General features: G+C 38.7%; 1 protein-coding gene across 2 annotated transcripts in view; it reads right to left on the minus strand.

The window, feature by feature from the left end:
- The window catches only part of GABRA5 (gamma-aminobutyric acid type A receptor subunit alpha5), a 108,984-nt gene that overhangs the window by 54,978 nt on the left and 33,650 nt on the right, over positions 1 to 20,356 (minus strand). For both annotated transcript variants that reach the window (XM_008706320.2, XM_008706321.2), the window contains one exon: positions 6,738 to 6,820. In XM_008706320.2, coding sequence (XP_008704542.1) covers positions 6,738 to 6,820 — 83 coding nt within the window. The remainder of the gene's footprint in view (positions 1 to 6,737; positions 6,821 to 20,356) is intronic.

Raw genomic sequence — 20,356 nt, forward strand, 5'->3', positions numbered from 1 at the left:
GTAATTCTGATACCTTTGCCTTGGTACATGAGAAATTTCTTTGCCCTGGCCGCTTTCAATACTGTATCCTTGGATCTAATTTTGTGAATTACACTATGACATGACGTGACATAGGTTCGTCGTGGTTGAGCTTGGGAGGGGTCTTCTCTCCCTCTTGGACACGAATGCTTGTTTCCTTTGCTAGATTAGGGAAGTTTTCAGCTACAATTTGTTCAAATATCTCTTCTAGACCTCTGTTTTTCTCCACCCCCTCGGGGATGCCGATGATTCTGACATTGGAACGTTTCATTGAGTCAGTAATCTCCCGTAACCTACATTCCTGAGTGTGGATTTTTTTGAGTCCAGATTCTATTTTAGCTTTTTCTTCTACTAACCCATCCTCCAATTTGCTGATACGTTCTTCTGCCTCATTCACCCTGGCCGTCAGAGCCTCTAGTTTTGACTGCATTTGGCTCATAGAATTTTTAATTTCTGCCAGATTCGCTCTCATTTCCGCTCTTAGAGATTCTATATTCTCAATATTTTTGTTAATACTTTTTTCAAGTCTACACGTCATCTTTACCATTGTTACTCTGAATTCCATTTCTGATAATTTGGTTATATACATATCCATTAGTTCTGTGGCAGAGGCAACAGACTCATTGTCTTTTTTTTGTTGGGGGGGTTTCTCTTTCCCATCATTCTGATCAGGAGAGGTTGCGGGGTTGTCCAGAGCCCGAATTATTGACCAGGACCCAGGCTGTGCACCCTTGTTTTATAGGGATCTTAGGGATGTGGGCTACTTTTTTTTTTTTTAAAGATTTTATTTATGTGACAGAAAGACAGCCAGCGAGAAAGGGAACACAAGCGGGGGAGTGGGAGAGGAAGAACCAGGCTCCCAGTGGAGGAGCCCGATGCGGGACTTGATTCTGGAATGCAGGGATCACGCCCTGAGCCCAAGGCAGACGCTTAAGGACTGCGCCACCCAGGTGCCCCAGGATGTGGGCTGCTTGATTTTTCAGCCTGCCTTCTGGGGGAGGGGCCTGCCACGCCGATACTCAGGGAACCCTGTTTGGGTAGAGTCTCCATGTCCCCTGCGAGGGGGGATGGGGATAGGCACACTGTGAGCTGGTATTTCCAGGCTTTTGTTCTCTGGCGGCTTTCCCTGGTGGTCTGCTGTGCCTCTTCTGAGAGTCAGAGCAGCAGCGGCCGAATCTCAGCCTCTTTCTCAGAACAGAGGGATTGCGGCCCGTTCTCCACTGATGTTCTGGCCACTTTAACTCTGTTACTGTTGGTGCTGCTCAACCCTGCAGCGTCCCGGGATGTGCGCCCCACACCCGGCGTCCCAGCCCTCACTTCCAGGGCCGGCGCGTCTCTGTCCTTTGTGTTTCTAACGCCGCCAGCCGCCCCCGCGCGCGCTCCCGAAGCTCCCGGTCTCAGTCTGGATCCAGTGAGTGTATGGGAGCTTCGTTTCAGTCTGGTGGTGCGTCTTCCCCAGCTCACAGTCTCAGTCTGCTCTCTGCGGGTGCCGGTCCGTGAGTCAGCCCACTCCCCCGTGCAGGTGGCTACTGCTTCCCGGCGCCCGAACGCGGCGGCTCCCTCCCCTTCCGTTTATCTTCCGATATCTGTGTGCGGTTTCACGGCTCCCTGCTTCGTACCTCAATACTCAGCGCTGGAGATGTTCATTTGTAGAGATCCAGATGTATCTTCCCACATCTCAGGCTGATTCCGTGGTTGTTCAGGCTGGTCTGGTACCTATCCAGCTCATCTTGGGGGACCGGCTGAAAAAGGGGTCCCCTACTCCTCCGCCATCTTAACTCCTCCCAAAATAACTTAGTTTTAAAGGAGAAACCTTGGAACACTTAATATAAAAGAACACAGTAGGTAAAAATATAGGTAAATATAGTAGAATATCCTTCTTGTCTTGAGTTTCTAAAACTAAGTTTGATGGTTCAAATAAAAACTACAACACTTTCTAATATGGTTCTAGGTGTACAAAAAGAACACCTTTAGGCAACGGTATTGTAATTATGGGAAGATAAGCAAATATAAAGGGAGGTAAGGATTTTATTTTTCAGTTGATCTGGTAAAATGAAGACACCAGTAAACTGTGATAAGTTATGTATACAGTTGACCCTTAAACAACATCGGTATGAACATGTAGGTCCACTAATACATGGATTTTTTTAAATAAGTATAGTACAATACTTAAATGTATTTTCTCTTCCTTATGATTTTCTTAATAAAACATTCCCCCCCCCACTTACTTAATTTTAAGAATACAGTATATAATACCTCTAACATACAAAATATGTGTAAATTGACTGTTTGGGTTATTGGTAAGGCTTCCAGTGAACAGCAGGTTATTAGTAATTAAGTCTTGGGGAGTCAAAAGTTATACATGGATTTTCAACTGTGTGGGAAGTTGGTGCCTCTGTGATACTGTTCAAGGGTCAACTGTATGTAAACAATGGTAGCAACAACCAAAAAACTATCCACAAATATACACAGTTCCCAACTTAAGATGGTTTGACTTATGACTTTTCATCCTGGTGGTACAAAAACAATATGCACTTTGTAGCAACTGCACTTCAAATTTTGAATTGTGATCTTTTCCCAGCCTAGCAATATGTGGTTCTGGGCTGTGGCACTGAGCCATGACCCCCAATCAACCACATGATCACAAGGATTAACAACTGACACATTTATAACCATTCTGTGCCTATGCGACCATTCTGTTTTTCATTTTTGCATTATATTCAATAAATTACATAAGATATACAACATTTTATAATAAAATAGGCTTTGTGTTAGATGATTTAGTCCAACTGTCAGCTAATATAAGTGTTCTGAGGACATTTAAGGTAAGCTAGATTAAGGTATGGTTTTCTATAGATTAGGTATAATAAATGCATTTTCAAATTACAATATTTTTAACTTACAATGAGTTTATCAAGGTGTAATCCCATCATAAGTTGAGGAAAAACTGTATAGAAAAATACTATAAGTAAATAAAAATTTAATAATAATACAATAATTAATCATAATAATTGTCCAGCTAACAGGGAGGCAGAAAAAAGAGAATAGAGAAATGCGAAAAATAGAGAACAAAACTAAAAATAAATAAACAAAATGGCAGACTTAAGCACTAATGTATCAATAGATACATTGTACATAAATGATGAAAATATACCAAGTAAAAGACACAGACTGACAAAGTTAATTAAAAAATCTGACCTAGCTATATGCCATCGATAAGAAACTTATTTTCCCATAATGACATGTAAGTGTTCAGAGAAAAATAAGAAAAAAATAAGTAACATTCAAACATTATTCAAAAAAAAAGCAAGAGTGGCTATGTGGATATCAGGCTGACTTCAAAACAAAGAAAATTACCACAGACAGAGAGGGATATTATACAAATACACGAAGAAGACCTAACAATCCCAAATGTGTATTCACCAAATAAAAGCTGAAAAATATGTGAAGCAAAAACTGATTGAACTGAAAGTGGAAATATACAAATGCACAATTATACTTGGAGATTTCAATACCTCTTTCTCAAGAACTGATGTGAAATAACTAGACAGGAAATGGGAAGTCCTAACTAATGCAATAAGACAAGAAAGGGAAATAAAAGTGTACAGATCAGAAAAAAAAGAAAGTTTTTTTTTTCTTGTTAATCTTTGTATCTTTTATTTCCTTGTCCTGTTTTATTGCACAGGTTAGAATTTCCAGCATTATGTTGAGTAAAAGTGGTGAAAGCAGACATCAATTCCTTATTCTCAGTCTTAGGAAACTATTCAGTCCTTTTTTTACATTAAGTGTAATATTAATATAGTTTTTCATTGTGGTTGTTTGTAGAAGTACTTTCTCAAATTCGGGAATTTCCCATCTATTACTAGTTTTCTGAGAATGCTTTTCCTGCATCAATTGATATTACTACGTTAGTTTTCTTTTTTTCCTTTTTTTAAATATTTTATTTTTTTAGAGAGACAGTGTATGTGAGCACAGTAGGGGCAGAGAGAGAGGAGAGAGAGAGAACCCCAAGCAGGCTCCACACCCAGTCAGAGCCTGACACGAGGCTTAATCTCACAACCCTGAGATCATGACCTGAGCTGAAACAAAAAGTAAGATGCTTAATCGACTGAGCCACCGAGGTGCCCCTATTATGTTAATTTTCTTGTTTAGAATGTTAAAATAGTGGATTATAACTCAGTCTTGCATCTCTGGAATAAACTGCTTGGTCTTGGTCATTGTGTATTATTCATTTTATTGTTGAATCCAATGTACTCATACCTTGTCAAGGATTTTTTTGTCTCTATACATGAGGGATGCTGATCCAAAGTTTTGTCATTTTTGCAATATCTTTAGTTTTGGTGCCAAGGTAATCTGGCTTATATAGAGAAAAGTACAAAATACTAATGAAAGAAATCAAAGAAGATCTAAACAAATGGAGTTATTTCACGTTCATGAACAGGAGGCCTAAATTATGTCAAGATATCAGTTTTTCCCTACTTGATCTATAGATCCAATGCAGTAACAATTAAAATCCCAGCAAGTTATTTTGTGGATATTGACATATTGACTCTAAAGTTTATGTGGATGGGCAAAAGAATAGTCAGCACAATACTGAAGAAGAGCGAAGTCAGAGAACTGACACTACCCAACTTCAAGACTTAGTATAAAGTTATAATACTCAAGACATTGTAGTATTGGAAAAAGAATAGGCAAATAGATCAATGGAACAGATTAGAAAGATCAAAAATAGACCCACACAAACCAAGTCAACTGCTCTTTGACAAAGGCAATACAATGGACTAAAGATAGTCTTTTCAACAAATGGTGCTGAAACAACTAGACATCCACATGCAAATTAAAAAAAAAGAGGGTCTAGACATAGACCTTAGATCATCACAAAAATTAACTCAAAATAGATCACAGACTTATGCATAAAATGCAAAACTATAAAGCTCCTAGGTGATAACACAGAAGGAAATCAAGATAACCTTAGTTTTTAGATACATCAGAGACATGATCCATTAAAGAAAGAATTAATAAGCTAGACTTCATTATAATTATAAATGTCTGCTATTGAATGACACTGTCAAGAAAATGAGATGATAAGCTGGAGACTTGGAGAAAATATTTGCAGAACACATATCTGATAGAGAGCTGATACACAAAATATACCAAGAACTCTTGAAACTAAATAATAAGAAAATGAACAACCAGATTAAAATGGGCAAAAGCCCTGAACAGACACCTCACCAAAACACCATAAACAGATGGCAAATAAACATATGAAAAGCTATTCAGTATCATATGTCATAAGGATATTATAAATTAAAATAAGTTACCATTACACACCTATTGGAATAGATAAAATCCCATATACTGATAACACCAAATGCTGGTGAAGATGTGGAGCAACTCTTATTCTTTGCTAGTGGGAATGACAATTTGTCAACTTCTTACACAGCTAAACATATTCACACTATATGATCCAGCATTGGTGCTTCCTGATATTTAACCAAAGGAGTTGAAAATGTATGTCCACACAAAAACCTACACACAGATGGTTTTAGCAGCTTTCTTTATAATTGCCCACACTTGGAAGCAACCAAGTTGTCATTCAACAGGTGAATGGATAAATTATGGTACAACCAGACAATGGAATATTACTCAGCACTAAAAGGAAATAAGGCATGGAGAAACCATAAATACATATTACCAAGTAAAAGCAGCAATCTGACAAGGCTGCATACTATATGATTTCAACTGTATGACATTCTGGAAAAGGAACAACTATGGATACAGTCAAAAGATCAGTTTTTAGGGACTGAGGGAAGGGAGGGTGAATCAGTGGAGTAAAAGGATTCTAAGGAAACCGCTTTGTATGATAATATAATGGTGTATGTATGTCATTATACACTTATCAAAACCTACAGAATATACAACACAAGAGTGAACCCTAACATAATGTAACAATATTGGTTCATCAATTATAAAAAATATAGTACCTTAATACAAATCTGATGCTCAATCTCAAAGAGCACATTTTTCTGCTTTTAAAAATGAAAACTTCACATAGCATGAGCACAAATGGATAGCATAAAGAAAGAATGGAATAGTTTGGTTCTAACCCTGCCTTCCAGCATCTCAGAAGTGAGGATGAGGTTGCAGGCATATGTCGGGACCAGTATCATCACTCCACTGTCTGGAATGGCTGGAATTCAAGACTTTCTACTAGATTCAGAGAGATATTCACCTAATGAATAATTATTTGTTCAAGCAACAAGTTTCCCAATATGTGTACAAGGTGAGTAGTAAGGGTGAATACGACAAGGTCATTGCTCTCATGAACACTCTAGAAGAAGTGAGTTAAGACAGCAACGACTACAATGCAACAGAAAAGATACTAGCTGGGTACTGGAAAGTGGGTCTTGAAGTTTTGTCCCTTGGAGGAGGCAACCTGCAATCTGAGAAGTGAAAACAAGAAAGAACTGCCAGGTGAAGGTCTGGAAACACTTCTCCGGGATCATATTCTAGATGGCTTGTGCCTCCACTCACATTCTCTCATAGATAAGGAAACTAGTCTGTGAGGACAAAGGTATAAGCAATCCACAGCATTCCAGTCTCCACAAGCAGACTGCTATCCATATCATGCTTATTCACATATGGAACCTAAATTCTGAATGAATGTGGAAATAACTCTGAAAGTATATCCATGGTTCTTACTTGTGAAAATAACTTACAGCTGCCAAATTTCAGAGGGCAAGCATGGGCATCCATCGGGAAATCCTCAAGTTGCATTGGGCATTCTGCGGAGATGGTCAAGCTGAAAAGTAAGAGATGAAGACCTTTAAATGACTCTCCAATTCTGGCTATTTACTCAGCAGCCACCATGTTCCATAAAGCCATGTTAAGCACTTCACTCATTATTTTAATTACCATATTTCATGAAATTGTCTAAACTGTTTCACCAAATTATATAGATTTCCACTGATTTGGAAATAAGGCTTAAGTCACATCTACTCAGTTCTGTGGCTTGGTGTGTGTGTCTGTACATACATTACCACTTGTAAAGCAATTTTCAGATGCCTTTAAAAATGATTTATTCTTTGTTTCCCATCCCTTACTCAGAGTAATCTAAAAACTTCCTTTGACAAGGCTGAAAATGTATGTATTTTCTGAAATAGTTTATAAGCTCAAAAAATATAAATGTGTAATAAATGCTCAGTCCAAATTTTGACCGGAAGCTGGCTATAATTATTGTGTACTGGACTGATGACATGACACTGCAGAGTAGGTGAAATTGTGTTATGACTGCAATCTTCTGGTACAACCTAATTGTTTTTAATCCAAGTCTGGTCTTCCAGATAATAACACCACCATCTACTACCACTGTCACCAATGACTCAAACAGTAATGGACATAATATCCACCAGGTCTATGCCAGGCACTATGTCAAATGCTTAGCTGCATTAACACATCTAATCAGAACAGCACGATGAGATTTGCCACTATTAATACCCCAGCCAAGGCAGGAAAGTGATGCACAGATATTAAAGGATCAGGACAAGGATGCAGAGCTAGTAAGTCGTGGAGTCATGATTTGAACCCAGGCCCCTGACTGCTGTGGCTCCCTAATGGCACATCCTCCACATACCAAGTAGTAATGGGTTCTGCACGCCTCCAAAGTTGCAACACTGTCATGCTTTTATTTCTCTACAGCCTTTACTAATTAGGTAGCAAATCTAAATTTCATTAATGAGTTAATCTTCTGTTTCTTAAGTTTCTTATTCTACTATTTAAAATGAAATGAAATTATACAGAATGAAATCATAATATAAAACATTCACCTTTAAACAGATGTTATAATTACATTTTTAGACAAATAATAATTCGACATGATATTAGCACTATTGGTCCTTCCCTCTTATATTGAGTCTGGATCTTGGCTATGTGCCCAGGGTGAGAATAAAAATGTAAAAACATTCATTTTTGCCTTCACTACTTCCTTCTGTTAAAACAGAGTAAACTTTTGCTATTAAATTGGGCGCAGAGTAGTCAATGTATGTATTCTCTGAATGAATGACACAAAAATATGATTCAGTGCAAGAAAGGTCTGTGTCCGTCAAAGAGAAGAAATCCTCTGCTGCCTCTGGTTTGAGGGGCCATTCCCCCAAGGATGGAGTAATGCTTCAAAGGTGTGAGCGCACATAGACTAGAATATAGCACCTAAGTATCATACTCATTTAAAATGATATATGTTCATCGAAGGATATGGGAACATACAGGAGACTTGTAAAGGAGAAAACTACAAATAGATATCATTTCACTTATCATTTCACCCGTAAATTTTGTCCAGAGTTTTTTGATATGTACATGTGTTTTCTTTTTGTTCTTGGTATACAAAATTCAGTCTTTCATATACCTGACCTTAAGAACAGGGTACTTTCCATGTGAAAATCTCTACATAATCATGACTTTGAAAGACAAACTATTTAATTCTAGGATGCAGATGTGTGGGCTCTATGTATGTGCATATACATATAATATATATATATATATAATATATACATATGTAATATAATGTGTACAATATTAAATCAATTATGTATAAAGATAAATAATAACGGATATATTATTATAAATATTTATATAAGATTAATTGTTCCATTTTCTATTATTAATAATGGATATATTATTTAAGATATTAAAGCAATTATTGTTAGAATTTTAGATTGTTTTACATGATAAATAATCTGCAGTGGACCTCTTGAAACATAAATTCTGTAAAAGGACTATTATTAGAGACTATGAAGTGGATAAGGTACTTACTTATTAGAATTAAGAAACTTATGACAAAAAATCACAGTCTGTGAAGAGAACATTTAGCCAACACAAAAGAAAATAATGTTAACTTTAGTTGTTTGTTAGCAAATTTAAGAAAATTTTAAAGTAAAGCAAATAGTGGGACAAAAAACTTAAAAGAATAAAAAATGTTTTAGAGAATAAATTCACAATGAGCTCAGAAAACCTGAAATTTTCTTCAGAAGCAAATTTTTAGTAGGAAGATAGGAAGTATATATAAAGCTGCAATGCCAGGTACAAAGCAATAAACGTGAGAATAAGCACGCAAAGTAACAGTGGTGTAGGAGCTTAAAGGAGAATAGTTTTGATTAGGAGATTCTGTGCTGGTCTACAGCCTCTGTTCAAACAGTTTATGGATGCAGGTGTAAGGAAGACCCTGGGCTCAGTCAGTGGGAGCAGTGTGAGGTAGGGCGTAAGCGGGGATGCTTCAGGTGATCCTGACTGTCTTAGTCCAGCGACAGGTACTACACACTTGAACCAGCAGACCCAGCACTGCAGTTTTCAAGCTGCCCTCCCAAAGTGCTGACAACTTTATGGGCCCCACTCCCATCATGAGGGTGACGTGGAGATGGTCTCTCCATGGAGGAATTTTCTCTCTAGACACAGCCATGTCTGCCAGCTCATATAACTGAGCTTCTGACCCCAGAAAACACTCTACTGCTCACTGGGTCCGGAGGCTGACTTGAAGCCAGATGTGCTGGTTAAGTCCTTGGCAGTGTTGTGAATCATGGTTAATTCCTCTTCTCTCTGTGCTCCATGTGGTACTTTGCTTCCATCTCCGTGGCCACTGGAGGAGGCACCACCACCTGACATTTCTATTGTTTGCCCCTACTTGTCAGAGAACATCCCCTCAAGGAGACTGGACCTCCCATCTTGGGCACACTGCTCACTCCTGGCTTTTCCCCCTTTTTCTCATGCCCTCCTTCTTTCTTGGCCAACACCATGTATTTATAAGAGGGATGAGAAGTCTTCCTTTCTGTCATGGTGGTCTTTCTTACCTGCTCAGTTCATCTCATGTCCTGCTTTATTATGGCTGTTTGGCCCTGAAAACTGGTTACCTTTTGAAAGCTACTGCACTGACATTTAAAGATGGTAAGGATTATACACTAAGGAGTCTGCTTTCAGCATATAGCTGCAGGAACAGAGGGTTTAGTGATGGTGGGAAGAGACTGGTGGACAGAATTTAGCTGGATCTAAAAAGAAGAATATGTTTAAAGAAGAAATAATCCCAGTAAAAACATAAAAAAATAGTAATTCTGCAATTACCATCTCAATAAGTGCTATCATTAAAGCCTCATGGATTGTTCCCCCATTTTAACAGACCTCCTTAGAAGTAGAATTCCAAACCCAAACACTGGAAAAATATACATCTATGATGGCAACTTTCTTCTAAAGGATGGATGTATTATTCAGCTAACTCCCCTAAAAGCAAATGGTTTCAGTCTCAGTAGGGGAACAACATTTAAATTTTTGATCTCTTTGAACATTTCAAAAATGGCAATGCTTTTATAATACTCAAAAAATATCTCTAGATAAGAGGAAACCTTCCACTGATGGGTTCCCTGAAATGTAGAATGCCTTGATATATAACCAACCTCCTTCATACAGAAATGAGATCAAAGCACTCTAAGGAATAATAGATTGTCATAGCTCAAAGGAGCCAGCCAGGCCACCTACTAGAAACTTTCACTTTTCAGATGAAGGAAATGAAATCTAAAAGGTTAAGAAATGTCCCTTATGGAAAAACTTCTCTGAATTACTGGTAGATCCAAGAATCCAGCATTTTCCTCCCCCAGAGGTCAATTTTCTATTTTTCTTCCCATTTCTGTTAAGACATTCAAGCATTACTTACTGAAACACATGTCCCAATTTTCAACAACATTTTATTTTTGGGGTCAGGAAAGGGCATTTTGTGAGATAAACTACTTCCTTCAACTTGGATTTATATCATACTAATCAAGGGTTTAGGGTACTAAACTCATTACAGAGGTCTCCGCTTGACCAGGGGGTAGCTCACAGTGGAGATCACTTTAAGATGGTTAAAACAGCCAAATTCTAGGGTCGCTTTGCTATTAACTAACTATAAACTAACTAACTAACTAACTAACTAACTAACTAACAGTTTGTAAAACTGCCTAACTTCTCTGCTCCAATTTCCCCTCTGAAGAAGAAAGATAATAACAGTTGCTTTTATTTTCTGGGGGGAAAAAAGTTGATAAGTGTGCAAAGGGGGTTAGTCTCCAGATGTCTACCTAATAATCTCTTCCGCTTCACTTACATGAAAATACTGCATCGGTGCAGCAGAAGGTATGGTGGTGGCACATAGAAAAATGGTCCTACAGAGATGCCCATGTCCTAACTCCCCACACTCCCAACCTATAGATATGTTACTTTAAGTGGCAAAGGAAGTTTACAGATGTGATTAAATTAGGGCCTTTGGGATAGGGGCGATTATCCTGGTTTATACAGATGGGCCCAGTGTAATCGTAATCACAAGGGTTCTTATGAGAGAGAGGCAGGAGTATCAGGGTCAGAAAAGGAGATGTGATGACAGAAGCAGAGATCAGGGCAGTGTGGCCATGAACTCAAGAATGTGGGTAGCTTCTAGAAGGTGGAAGAGGCAGGGAACAGATTCTTTCCTAGAGAATCCAGAAAGAATTCTGGGTGTTATATGCAACTAATACGATGATGAAATCGGATACTTAGATGAGGTTTCCAAGCAGAGTGTTGAGGTTGTGGCCTGTTTTCTTCCTACTGCTTATAGTAAAATGTGAGAAGAAAAAGATAGGATGAGGGACCAGGACTTCATCTGGGAAATTCTGTCTTTTCAGGTTGCAGAAGATGCTGTAATTAGGAGATTAACTGTCAGGAAAGAATGCTCTTAAAATAAAGACAAGGGTGTGGTTGGACAAACTTTTGCTAACTCCTCAAAAGTATCAAAGGGTCAAAGTATTCAGTTACACATTAGACTCTCTGAGATTAGGTATGTGACTCATGGCACCCCTCAACCGTGTAAGCAAAAGCCAGGAATAAAGATTAGATTATCCATGAAAGATTTAAGTAGGAGCTTCTTGTCTAGTGGTGTGAATTGTTGAGACACACACAGGAGACCTACAAAATTTTTGAGAATTTTATACCAGCAGAAACAATGCCAATTTGGACTGAAAAGGACAGAGAGAGGGAATAGTGCTTCATTTTCTCCTGAAATTTTCTCACCTTTCAAATGGAAATATCTGTAACTGTTATCATATGCCTGTCCAACCATTTGATTTGGGGAGAAGACACTTGTTTCTTGAGTTCCACAAATTCACAGATGGGAAGGAATTGTGCCTCAGGGTAGATCATACCCCGATCATCTTGCATAGCTGATTTAGATAATGATATTTGGAACTTTTGAGCTGCTGAGATTTAGCTGAGATTATGGACTTTAATTCAATGCTGTAATGAGTTGCGACATTTGGAGATATTGGGATGGGGTTAATACATTTTGCATGTGGGAAAGACATGAGTTTTGGGGAGGACCAGAAGACAGATTGTGGTAGGCAAAATAATAACTTCCAAAGATGGTCATGTCCTAATCCTTTCTACCTACCACAGTAAAAGGAACTTTTCAGATTAGGACAGGATTAAGGCTCTTGAGATGGGAAGATTATTCCAGGTTATCTGGCTGAGCCCAATGTAATCATAAGGCTACTTAAAAGAAGAAAAACAGAAGTGTCAGAGTCAGAGAAAAAGAGATGTGATGATGGAAGGAGTGATGGCAGGGCCATGAGCCAAGGAATGCACGCATCCTCCAGAAGCTGGAAAAGGCAAGAAAATATTCTTCCCTAGAGAATCTGAAAGAGACACAATCTTGCCAAAAGCTTCACACTCCTAGTCTCCAGAGCAGTGAATAATAAATGTATGTTGTCTGAAGTCACTAAATTCGTGGTAAGTTGTTACAGCAGCAATAGAAAAGTAATACAGTAGTTTCCCTTAAAAAAATAGTATTAGAAGTCAAATGGTCAGTTGTTAGTGTGCTGAATAGCAGCCCCATGTATATGTTGAAATCATTTCCCAAAGTTAAGAAAGAAATTTGGTAATATTAGCCAATTTATAAACAGCTCACACAGTGTTAGCCACAATGAAAATTCAGACCTTGCTAATGAAATAGCATCTCGAGCCAAGTGTCCTGCCTTGGTCAGTTTGTGAGCCATACACCATGCCTCAGCTAGATTCACTTGTGGAAACAATCTCTCTGTAAAGATGCTACAGTGGCTCTCAGGCAATATATGAAATTTGTTTGGGAACTCTAAGAATTAAACATTAACATAGCATCTAATGATTGGTGTTATGGGAAAGAAAGGCGGCTTAATTTGGTCATGATAGGCTTCTAACCCTATGAGTCCTTGTACGGAACAGATGAATGCTTAATGCAGACAACTTTCTACTTACCACACCTGCTCCCATCTGAAAGGCTGCAGGGTTTCGAGACAGAGCAAAGCTGGCGCGGCTGACCTGCCATTCCCATAGGCAGCATCGTTATTGTACTGTAGCCTCCCTGGGCTGCCTCTGGCTTATTCCCACCTGCATGGGCTCGTGAAGGGCTCCTCCAACCCTTCAGTAGGGATGCTGCTGGAGAGTTCTCCTTTCTCTGTAGCTAAATCGCATCCTCTTTGTTGATGGAACTGTAGATTCACACTGCATGTGAGGAGTAGCTTTTCTACTGTGAGGGGGTGTCTGGAAGCCCAGCTCTGAGGAGTATATGCCTCCTCTTCCTATATTTGACTCACCTCTAGATCAGCAAATGAAGAGAAGTTTATTCATGTATTCAATTACAGAGAACTGGCATTATTATTAATACAAATATGTAAATATATTATTATAAGTATAAATTATATACATTTAATAATTTACTAGTGCTAGGAATACGCTTAGCCATGCTTCTCCTTCAGAACTTTCCTTTTGATACCTTCCTGATGCTAAAACCCTGCCCCACTGGAGCTTTCTCCCTTGTATGCCTGCATTCAGGAAAAAAACTGCAAACTTTTTCATTAAATAAAAGAATGCAACAAAGCATTTGTCTTGTTATGAACAATCACTAACATGATACCATGCATACTACTGGTTAGTTAGGAATTACCAGTTCTTGGGAACCTGACTATAATTTATAACAATGTTTTGAGGAAAAATGTATTCTAAAACTCAGTCAACTATATAAAAACTGAACTTTTTGAATCTAAACATTGTCAAGTTGGGAACAGTGTATGTTGGAACCCAAAGGTTCCTGATGCCAGGCTCATCCATTCCCCTGCCTTTTTATTAACTGTAATGTGTGTACTGGTCCCTGCAATTGTGTGTGGTCCAGACCAGAACTGCAAGCCTTGCTACTTTCAGCACCTGGCCATTGTGCTTGTTCTGGTTAGCCAACCTCCTAAGGGATCTTCCCCATAGCACTAACCCTGGCCCTACCCAAATCACAGGCAGGGGTTTTGCCTGTGATCATGAAGAGATGAGATACCAAGTTCATCAGGAGTTAGTGAGGTATGGGAATGGGGAGTAGTCAACGGAGATCTAAAATAATAAAGTGTGCAGTGACCTGCTTAAAATGTAATCGAATTTAAATTCAGTGAAGGGCAACCTTGTAAAAAGCAGAAATTAGGAAACTATCTGAAAGTTCAAATAAGAGTATGCTAAAATGATGAATGTTCTGATTTATACAATTCTAGAGTTCCACGCTTTAAAAAAAAATGTGTTTTAACATAATGAATGTCTTCTTTTTAGCAATGGAGCCAAATTCTACAACTTACTTCAAGCTTGAATTACAGATTTCAACAGTTAGTTGAAAGCTAATTAATTCATTTTGTACTCTTATTGTAATAAGAATGTACATGAGATCAACCACTGGAATTATGCCAGGCTAAAAATTCTCTCTGAACTTTGCATTCCTCTCAGCTATTGGAAAGATGTCAGCAATTCTCATTTATTTTGAGAAAATTAGTGTATGTGTGATAATTCTTCCCAAAGTTAGCATACTTCTTATCAAAAGGGAACATAAACTTTATTGATCTATTGTGATTACCATGGCTGTATCTATTCTTAATACTTACGTTTCTCAGGAAGGTATTATAATGATTTACCTGAGAGTGGAAATATTTTGTTTAAATTTTTATATGTATTCCCATGCCCAGCAATAATTCTTATTAGATCAAATGTACGAAAATAAAGACACGCCTGAACAATTAAAAAAAAAATGCTGCAAAAAAGGAACAGCACAAATATGCGAAGATGTTCCTTTCTCAAAATGAAATTCAAGTATGTCTTGGGGCGCCTGGGTGGCATAGCGGTTAAGTGTCTGCCTTCGGCTCAGGGCGTGATCCCGGCATTATGGGATCGAGACCCACATCAGGCTCCTCCACTATGAGTCTGCTTCTTCCTCTCCCACTCCCCTGCTTGTGTTCCCTCTCTCGCTGGCTGTCTCTATCTCTGTCAAATAAATAAATAAAATCTTAAAAAAAAAAAAGAAAAATGAAATTCAAGTACGTCTTTAATCATGAAACATAAGGCAATCAAAACTGTAATGCAGGAGAAAGCAGAGAGAAGAGGTAGTAGAATCAAATAGACCCTGCTTCAACTCTCATCTCAGGCTCTGTGTACTTGCTGTGTTACTCAGCATTCCTGGGCCCAAACTATCCTCTAACGGGGATTCTAAAGCTTATTTTACAGTGCTGTTTTAAGTCCTGAATATAAATATGTAATGCAATGCCTGACACATAATAGATGCTTTAAAAATGCTAGGGAAGAAATAAAGGTGACATCAGTGAAAGTGGCGAATTAAGAAACATCCACAAAAGCAATGAATAAGCTGACAAAAACTGTCAGCATCATTTTTTTTTTTTTTTTAGAACTGGAATCTAATAAAGAAGTTACAACAGCCAGGAGAACGCTTAGTGAAGAAAAAGAATATGTGAATTTCAGTGAGCAAGCTCTGTGGCATTTGAACTTACACTGTTATCAGTCCCCATTCTCTAACTCTGCAGTGACCTCGAAAATGACAGCCCATATTCCTGCTGCAGGAGCTGAAGGTGGGTCCCTGAAGGACTGACTCAGGTTTGCTTTAGTTTCAACTGACTCAGAGTTTCCCAAGGCTGAGGTGTCCTCTAAGGGACCATTTGTTCAAAACATTTAAACACAAATATATTCACCACAGCCATGGGGCAATGCACACAGCTGGGGCAAGCAACAGACAGACAGAAAAGTCTAGGAAGGACAGGCTAGGGAAAGAGATACATGGGGAAGTAAGGGCTGAAAGCTCCCCATAGTCCAGAAAATCTAGAAAAATATGTGCATGCCTAGGGCTGGATGCGTGCTCAGAAAAGTCCCAAGAAGACTAAGTTCTCATCTCCAGCTGAGCTAAAAGCACTGCAAAAGCAGGACACAAAAGCTATGGAAGTTGTAAACTGCCTGGCTAAGCACTGAAGGAGCACCCCAACACACACAGAACTTATCTGCAAAGACTGAGTTTTCATTTTTAGGGAACTGTTCCAGATTTTAACAACATAGATAAATATAAATGCCAGCATTATTATATTTTTGGTTTGTGACCCCTTTCTTATCCTATATGATTTAAAGGACAAATGCATAAGATGAGAATTATTAATCTACGCTAGTGGCAACACTATGTAAAAAGATGAGATTTGTCACAATAACAATATAAGGGAACAGAGCTATCCAAGCAGAGTTTTTGTATACCACTGAGACTAAGTTGGTATTAATTCAAACTTGATTGTCATGAACTTAGATGTTAACTTAAATACCCAGAGTAAGCACTAAAGAAATAACTAAAGATATATACAGTAAAAGAAATGAGATGGAATTGAAATGTTACACTAGGAAAAAAATCAATTGAACACAAAAGAAGGTACTAATGGAAGAATTAAGGAATGAAAAAGAAATAAGACATATAGAAGGTGAATAGAAAAAAAGGCAGTATTTCTTGTCAGTAATTGCATTAAAAATAAATGGAATAAAAACTTCTATTAACAGGCAGAGACTGGTAGAATCAATACAGAAATATGAACCATACTGTCTACAGTAGATTCACTTTAGTTCCAAAAACACAAGAAGCTGAAAGTGAAAAGATAGAAAAAGACATTCTATTCAAACCATAACCAAATGAGAACTTAAGACAAAATTTATTATAAGAGACAAAGAAGGACACTATATAATGATAAAAGGCTCAAAGTATCAAGAATATATAGAAATTATATACATACATTAATCACACTTCAATACCTCACTTTCAATAATGGCTAGAAAAACTGGACAGAATATTAATCAGAAAATAGAAGACTTAAACAGAAGACACTGTAAACCAACCAGACCACACAACCATATACAGAACACTCCATCCAACAACAGCAGAATATACATTTTTTTAAGGGCACACGGAACACTATCCAGGGTAGACCATGTGTCAGCCACAAAGCAAGTTTCAATAAATTTAAAAATATTGAAATCACACAGAGTATCTCCTCTGACCACAGCAGAATAAAACGAAGAATCAGTAACAGAAGGAAAAGTGAAAACTTCATAAACATGTGGAAATTAAACCACATTCCTAAGTAACAAATGAAATCTAAATCACAAGAGAAATCAGAAAATAACTTTGAGATGAATGAAAATGAAAAACGCAGCATACCAAAACTTATGGGATGCAACAAAAACAGTCCCTAGATTGAAATTTAGAGCTATAAATGCCTACATTAAAAAAGAAGAAACAACCTAATTTCATATATTAAGAAACTAGAAAAAGAAAAGCAAACTAAACCTGAAACTAATTGAAGGAAAGAAATATTAGACGGGATAAATTAAATAAAGAACAGAGAAAACAATAGCCCACTGGGCTTACAAAGAAGTCTTAAGGCATAGGGCATGCTAAGTAGTGATGTGAAAACCCTCAGGGTCCCCAACCCCACTGCCAGTCTTCCACAGTACAGATGGTGCTGTTTTCAATTCCTGAATTTCTTCTTCTCCCAGATTTCCGAATGCTATAAATAATGGGAAATTTTAGCTGGTTGTAGATTTTTATTTAACATGTTTTAACAACCCAGAATCTTTCAAATGATGACACAACATCTTTCTTTTGGGGAGCTATTAGAAAGGATGGTGTTGCAGCAGGTGGGTACACAGATATTTGATTCCTAAGTGATGCTGAGAAAACTGACCCAGGGGCAGACACATCAGAGTGGCAGCCTGCATCCTCCAGAATGCAAGGACTTGCACTGAGTTTTCTGTTGTCCTTTATTCGCGGAGCAGAGAGGATTTCCTTTTCAATACTCAGAGACTTGACAGTGATTTTCTATCTAGAACTGCCAATCAGCATCATTGCTCTCAATTTCCATGACTATGGTTTGACTCTCAATCTCTTCCTTACACTTGACATTTCAAAATGCTCTGTTTTCTGCTATGGCAACCTCCTTATTTTATTGAAGTAGAGTTGACATACAATATTTTATTAGTTTCAAGTGTATAACGTAATGATTCAACAATTCTATACATTATGAAATGCTCACCACAATGAATGTAGTTACCATTTGTTAGCATAAAAAGCTATCATAATATTATTCATTTTATTCCCTATGCTGTACTTTTCATCTCCATGATTCTATGACTGGAAGTTTGTACTTCTTAAACCTCTTTATCTATTTCACCCATTCCCCCACCCACCTCCCCTCTGGCAACCACCAGTTTGTGGTCTGTATTTAGAGTTTGTTTCTGTTTTGTTTATTTGTTTTGTTTTTTTAGTGGATAAAGAATCGGGGAATATTAATTACTCAGTCATAAATGAAAAATGAAATCTTTCCATTGGTGCCAACATGGATGGACCCAGAGGGTACTGTGCTAAGTGAAATGAGTCAGACAGAAAAAAACAAATACCATATGATTTCACTTACATGTGGAAATCCATAGCAACTCATTTTGTGGCAGCCCATCATTCCCACAAAGCCAGACAAATAGGCTAGACTATCTGGAGTTTCTGTGAATCAGGAAAGGTTTCAGGTTTCTCTCACTATTCTTCAAATTACTGAGCTCAAGGCTACTCAGAAAAGGGTCATCAACTTAGAAATGGTGCATTATTTTTAGCAGTATGATAAAAAAAAAAAAAGCAGTAAAATCTCCTCCATGGGTCAGTCATGTCCCCAGTACATAGTGGATGCCCTGCAAGTGGTGATGACTGGTCTGCACCGTGCTAGCTGGGTTGATGGTGGCCCCCGAAGGGCCAGTGCCGTATGGTACAGAAATAATAAAAAGCAGGCAGTGATGTTCAAAACCAGATGGTTAACGAAGAACTAGGGAAGCAGTCACTATTTGAGAACACTGGGATGAGTTTCAAACCTTGGTGGAACGTGCACGAGGAGATGTCCTGTATGGCATTAATCAGGGCTTGACTGTGTTTTAAAGCATATGGTAGACAGACAGTAGTTGGACCCAAAGAAGCAGACGAATTTTCAGAGAAGAAACCCAAGAGTGATGCCAGAAGACAAAACATGGGAGGAACCTTATTCTCTCTTAGATCCATGTGGCCAAGTCCAGTTCAATCATGTACAACATAGGGCAAAATATATGCCCAACCACCTTTCGAGAGCACACACAACATACCTCGAGTGGCCACAAATAACACGTTTTAGCACCCTTGCTCGTGAGTGAGGAAAGGAACGCTGCAGGTGAGTGGAGGTTACAGGAAAAGAAAGGCTCATGCAGTGAAGGACAACAAATGCTTTAGTGTCCCAGTGTTTGGGAGGCCAGGAGATGAAGATGAAGGAAAACCTGGGAAACTGGATGTGAGCAGGAGAAGATGTGTGCCAGCCTTGGACCAGCTATTATAAGTAGGTGACAAAGAAAGTGCAACAGTCCGAAGCCGTGAGAAAACATATATTGTCGCGTGTAGGACAGGGGTGTAGACAGAAGCACCGCCTGTGTGAGGCTGTAGCCCATGGGGGTGCTGTGCCAGAAGCCTTGCCTGCACCATCTCACTGACGATCCCCCAGCTCGAGGAGATGCTACAGTGACGGTTCTCGTCTCCCTGATGGGAGCTGAGAATGAGAGATGACAGCACCTGGTGAAGTGGCAGAGCCAGACCACTGCCAGCCGGTCTGGTGAACAAGATTTATGCCCCAGACACATGGCTAGTCTCTCCTTAAGTAGTCCAAGTGTTTGGAGAGAATTGTAGGCATTACGTGGAGAATGGATCCCTTCCAGAAGGTTTTTTATTTTGACTTTTTTTTCCAAGTGAATGCCGTAGCTGTGTTCATGGCGGTCCCCAGGCCAGGGGCCCAGGCCTCTTGCACCCTGCTGTGTGGGGCAGGACTTTCTCACTTGGTGGCTTTGACGTGGCCTCTGACCTCATGATGTCCTCTCCTGTTAAACGGAAACAGTGATTCCTACTACTCCACAAACATCTGAGGAGGAAAGTAGACATGCGGCCTATGTCGGTGGTCAGGAAAGGTTCTTCCGA

The sequence above is a fragment of the Ursus maritimus genome, unplaced genomic scaffold (assembly GCF_017311325.1).
Source record: "Ursus maritimus isolate PB19 unplaced genomic scaffold, ASM1731132v1 scaffold_27, whole genome shotgun sequence".
In the NCBI taxonomy this organism is placed as follows: Eukaryota; Metazoa; Chordata; class Mammalia; order Carnivora; family Ursidae; genus Ursus; species Ursus maritimus.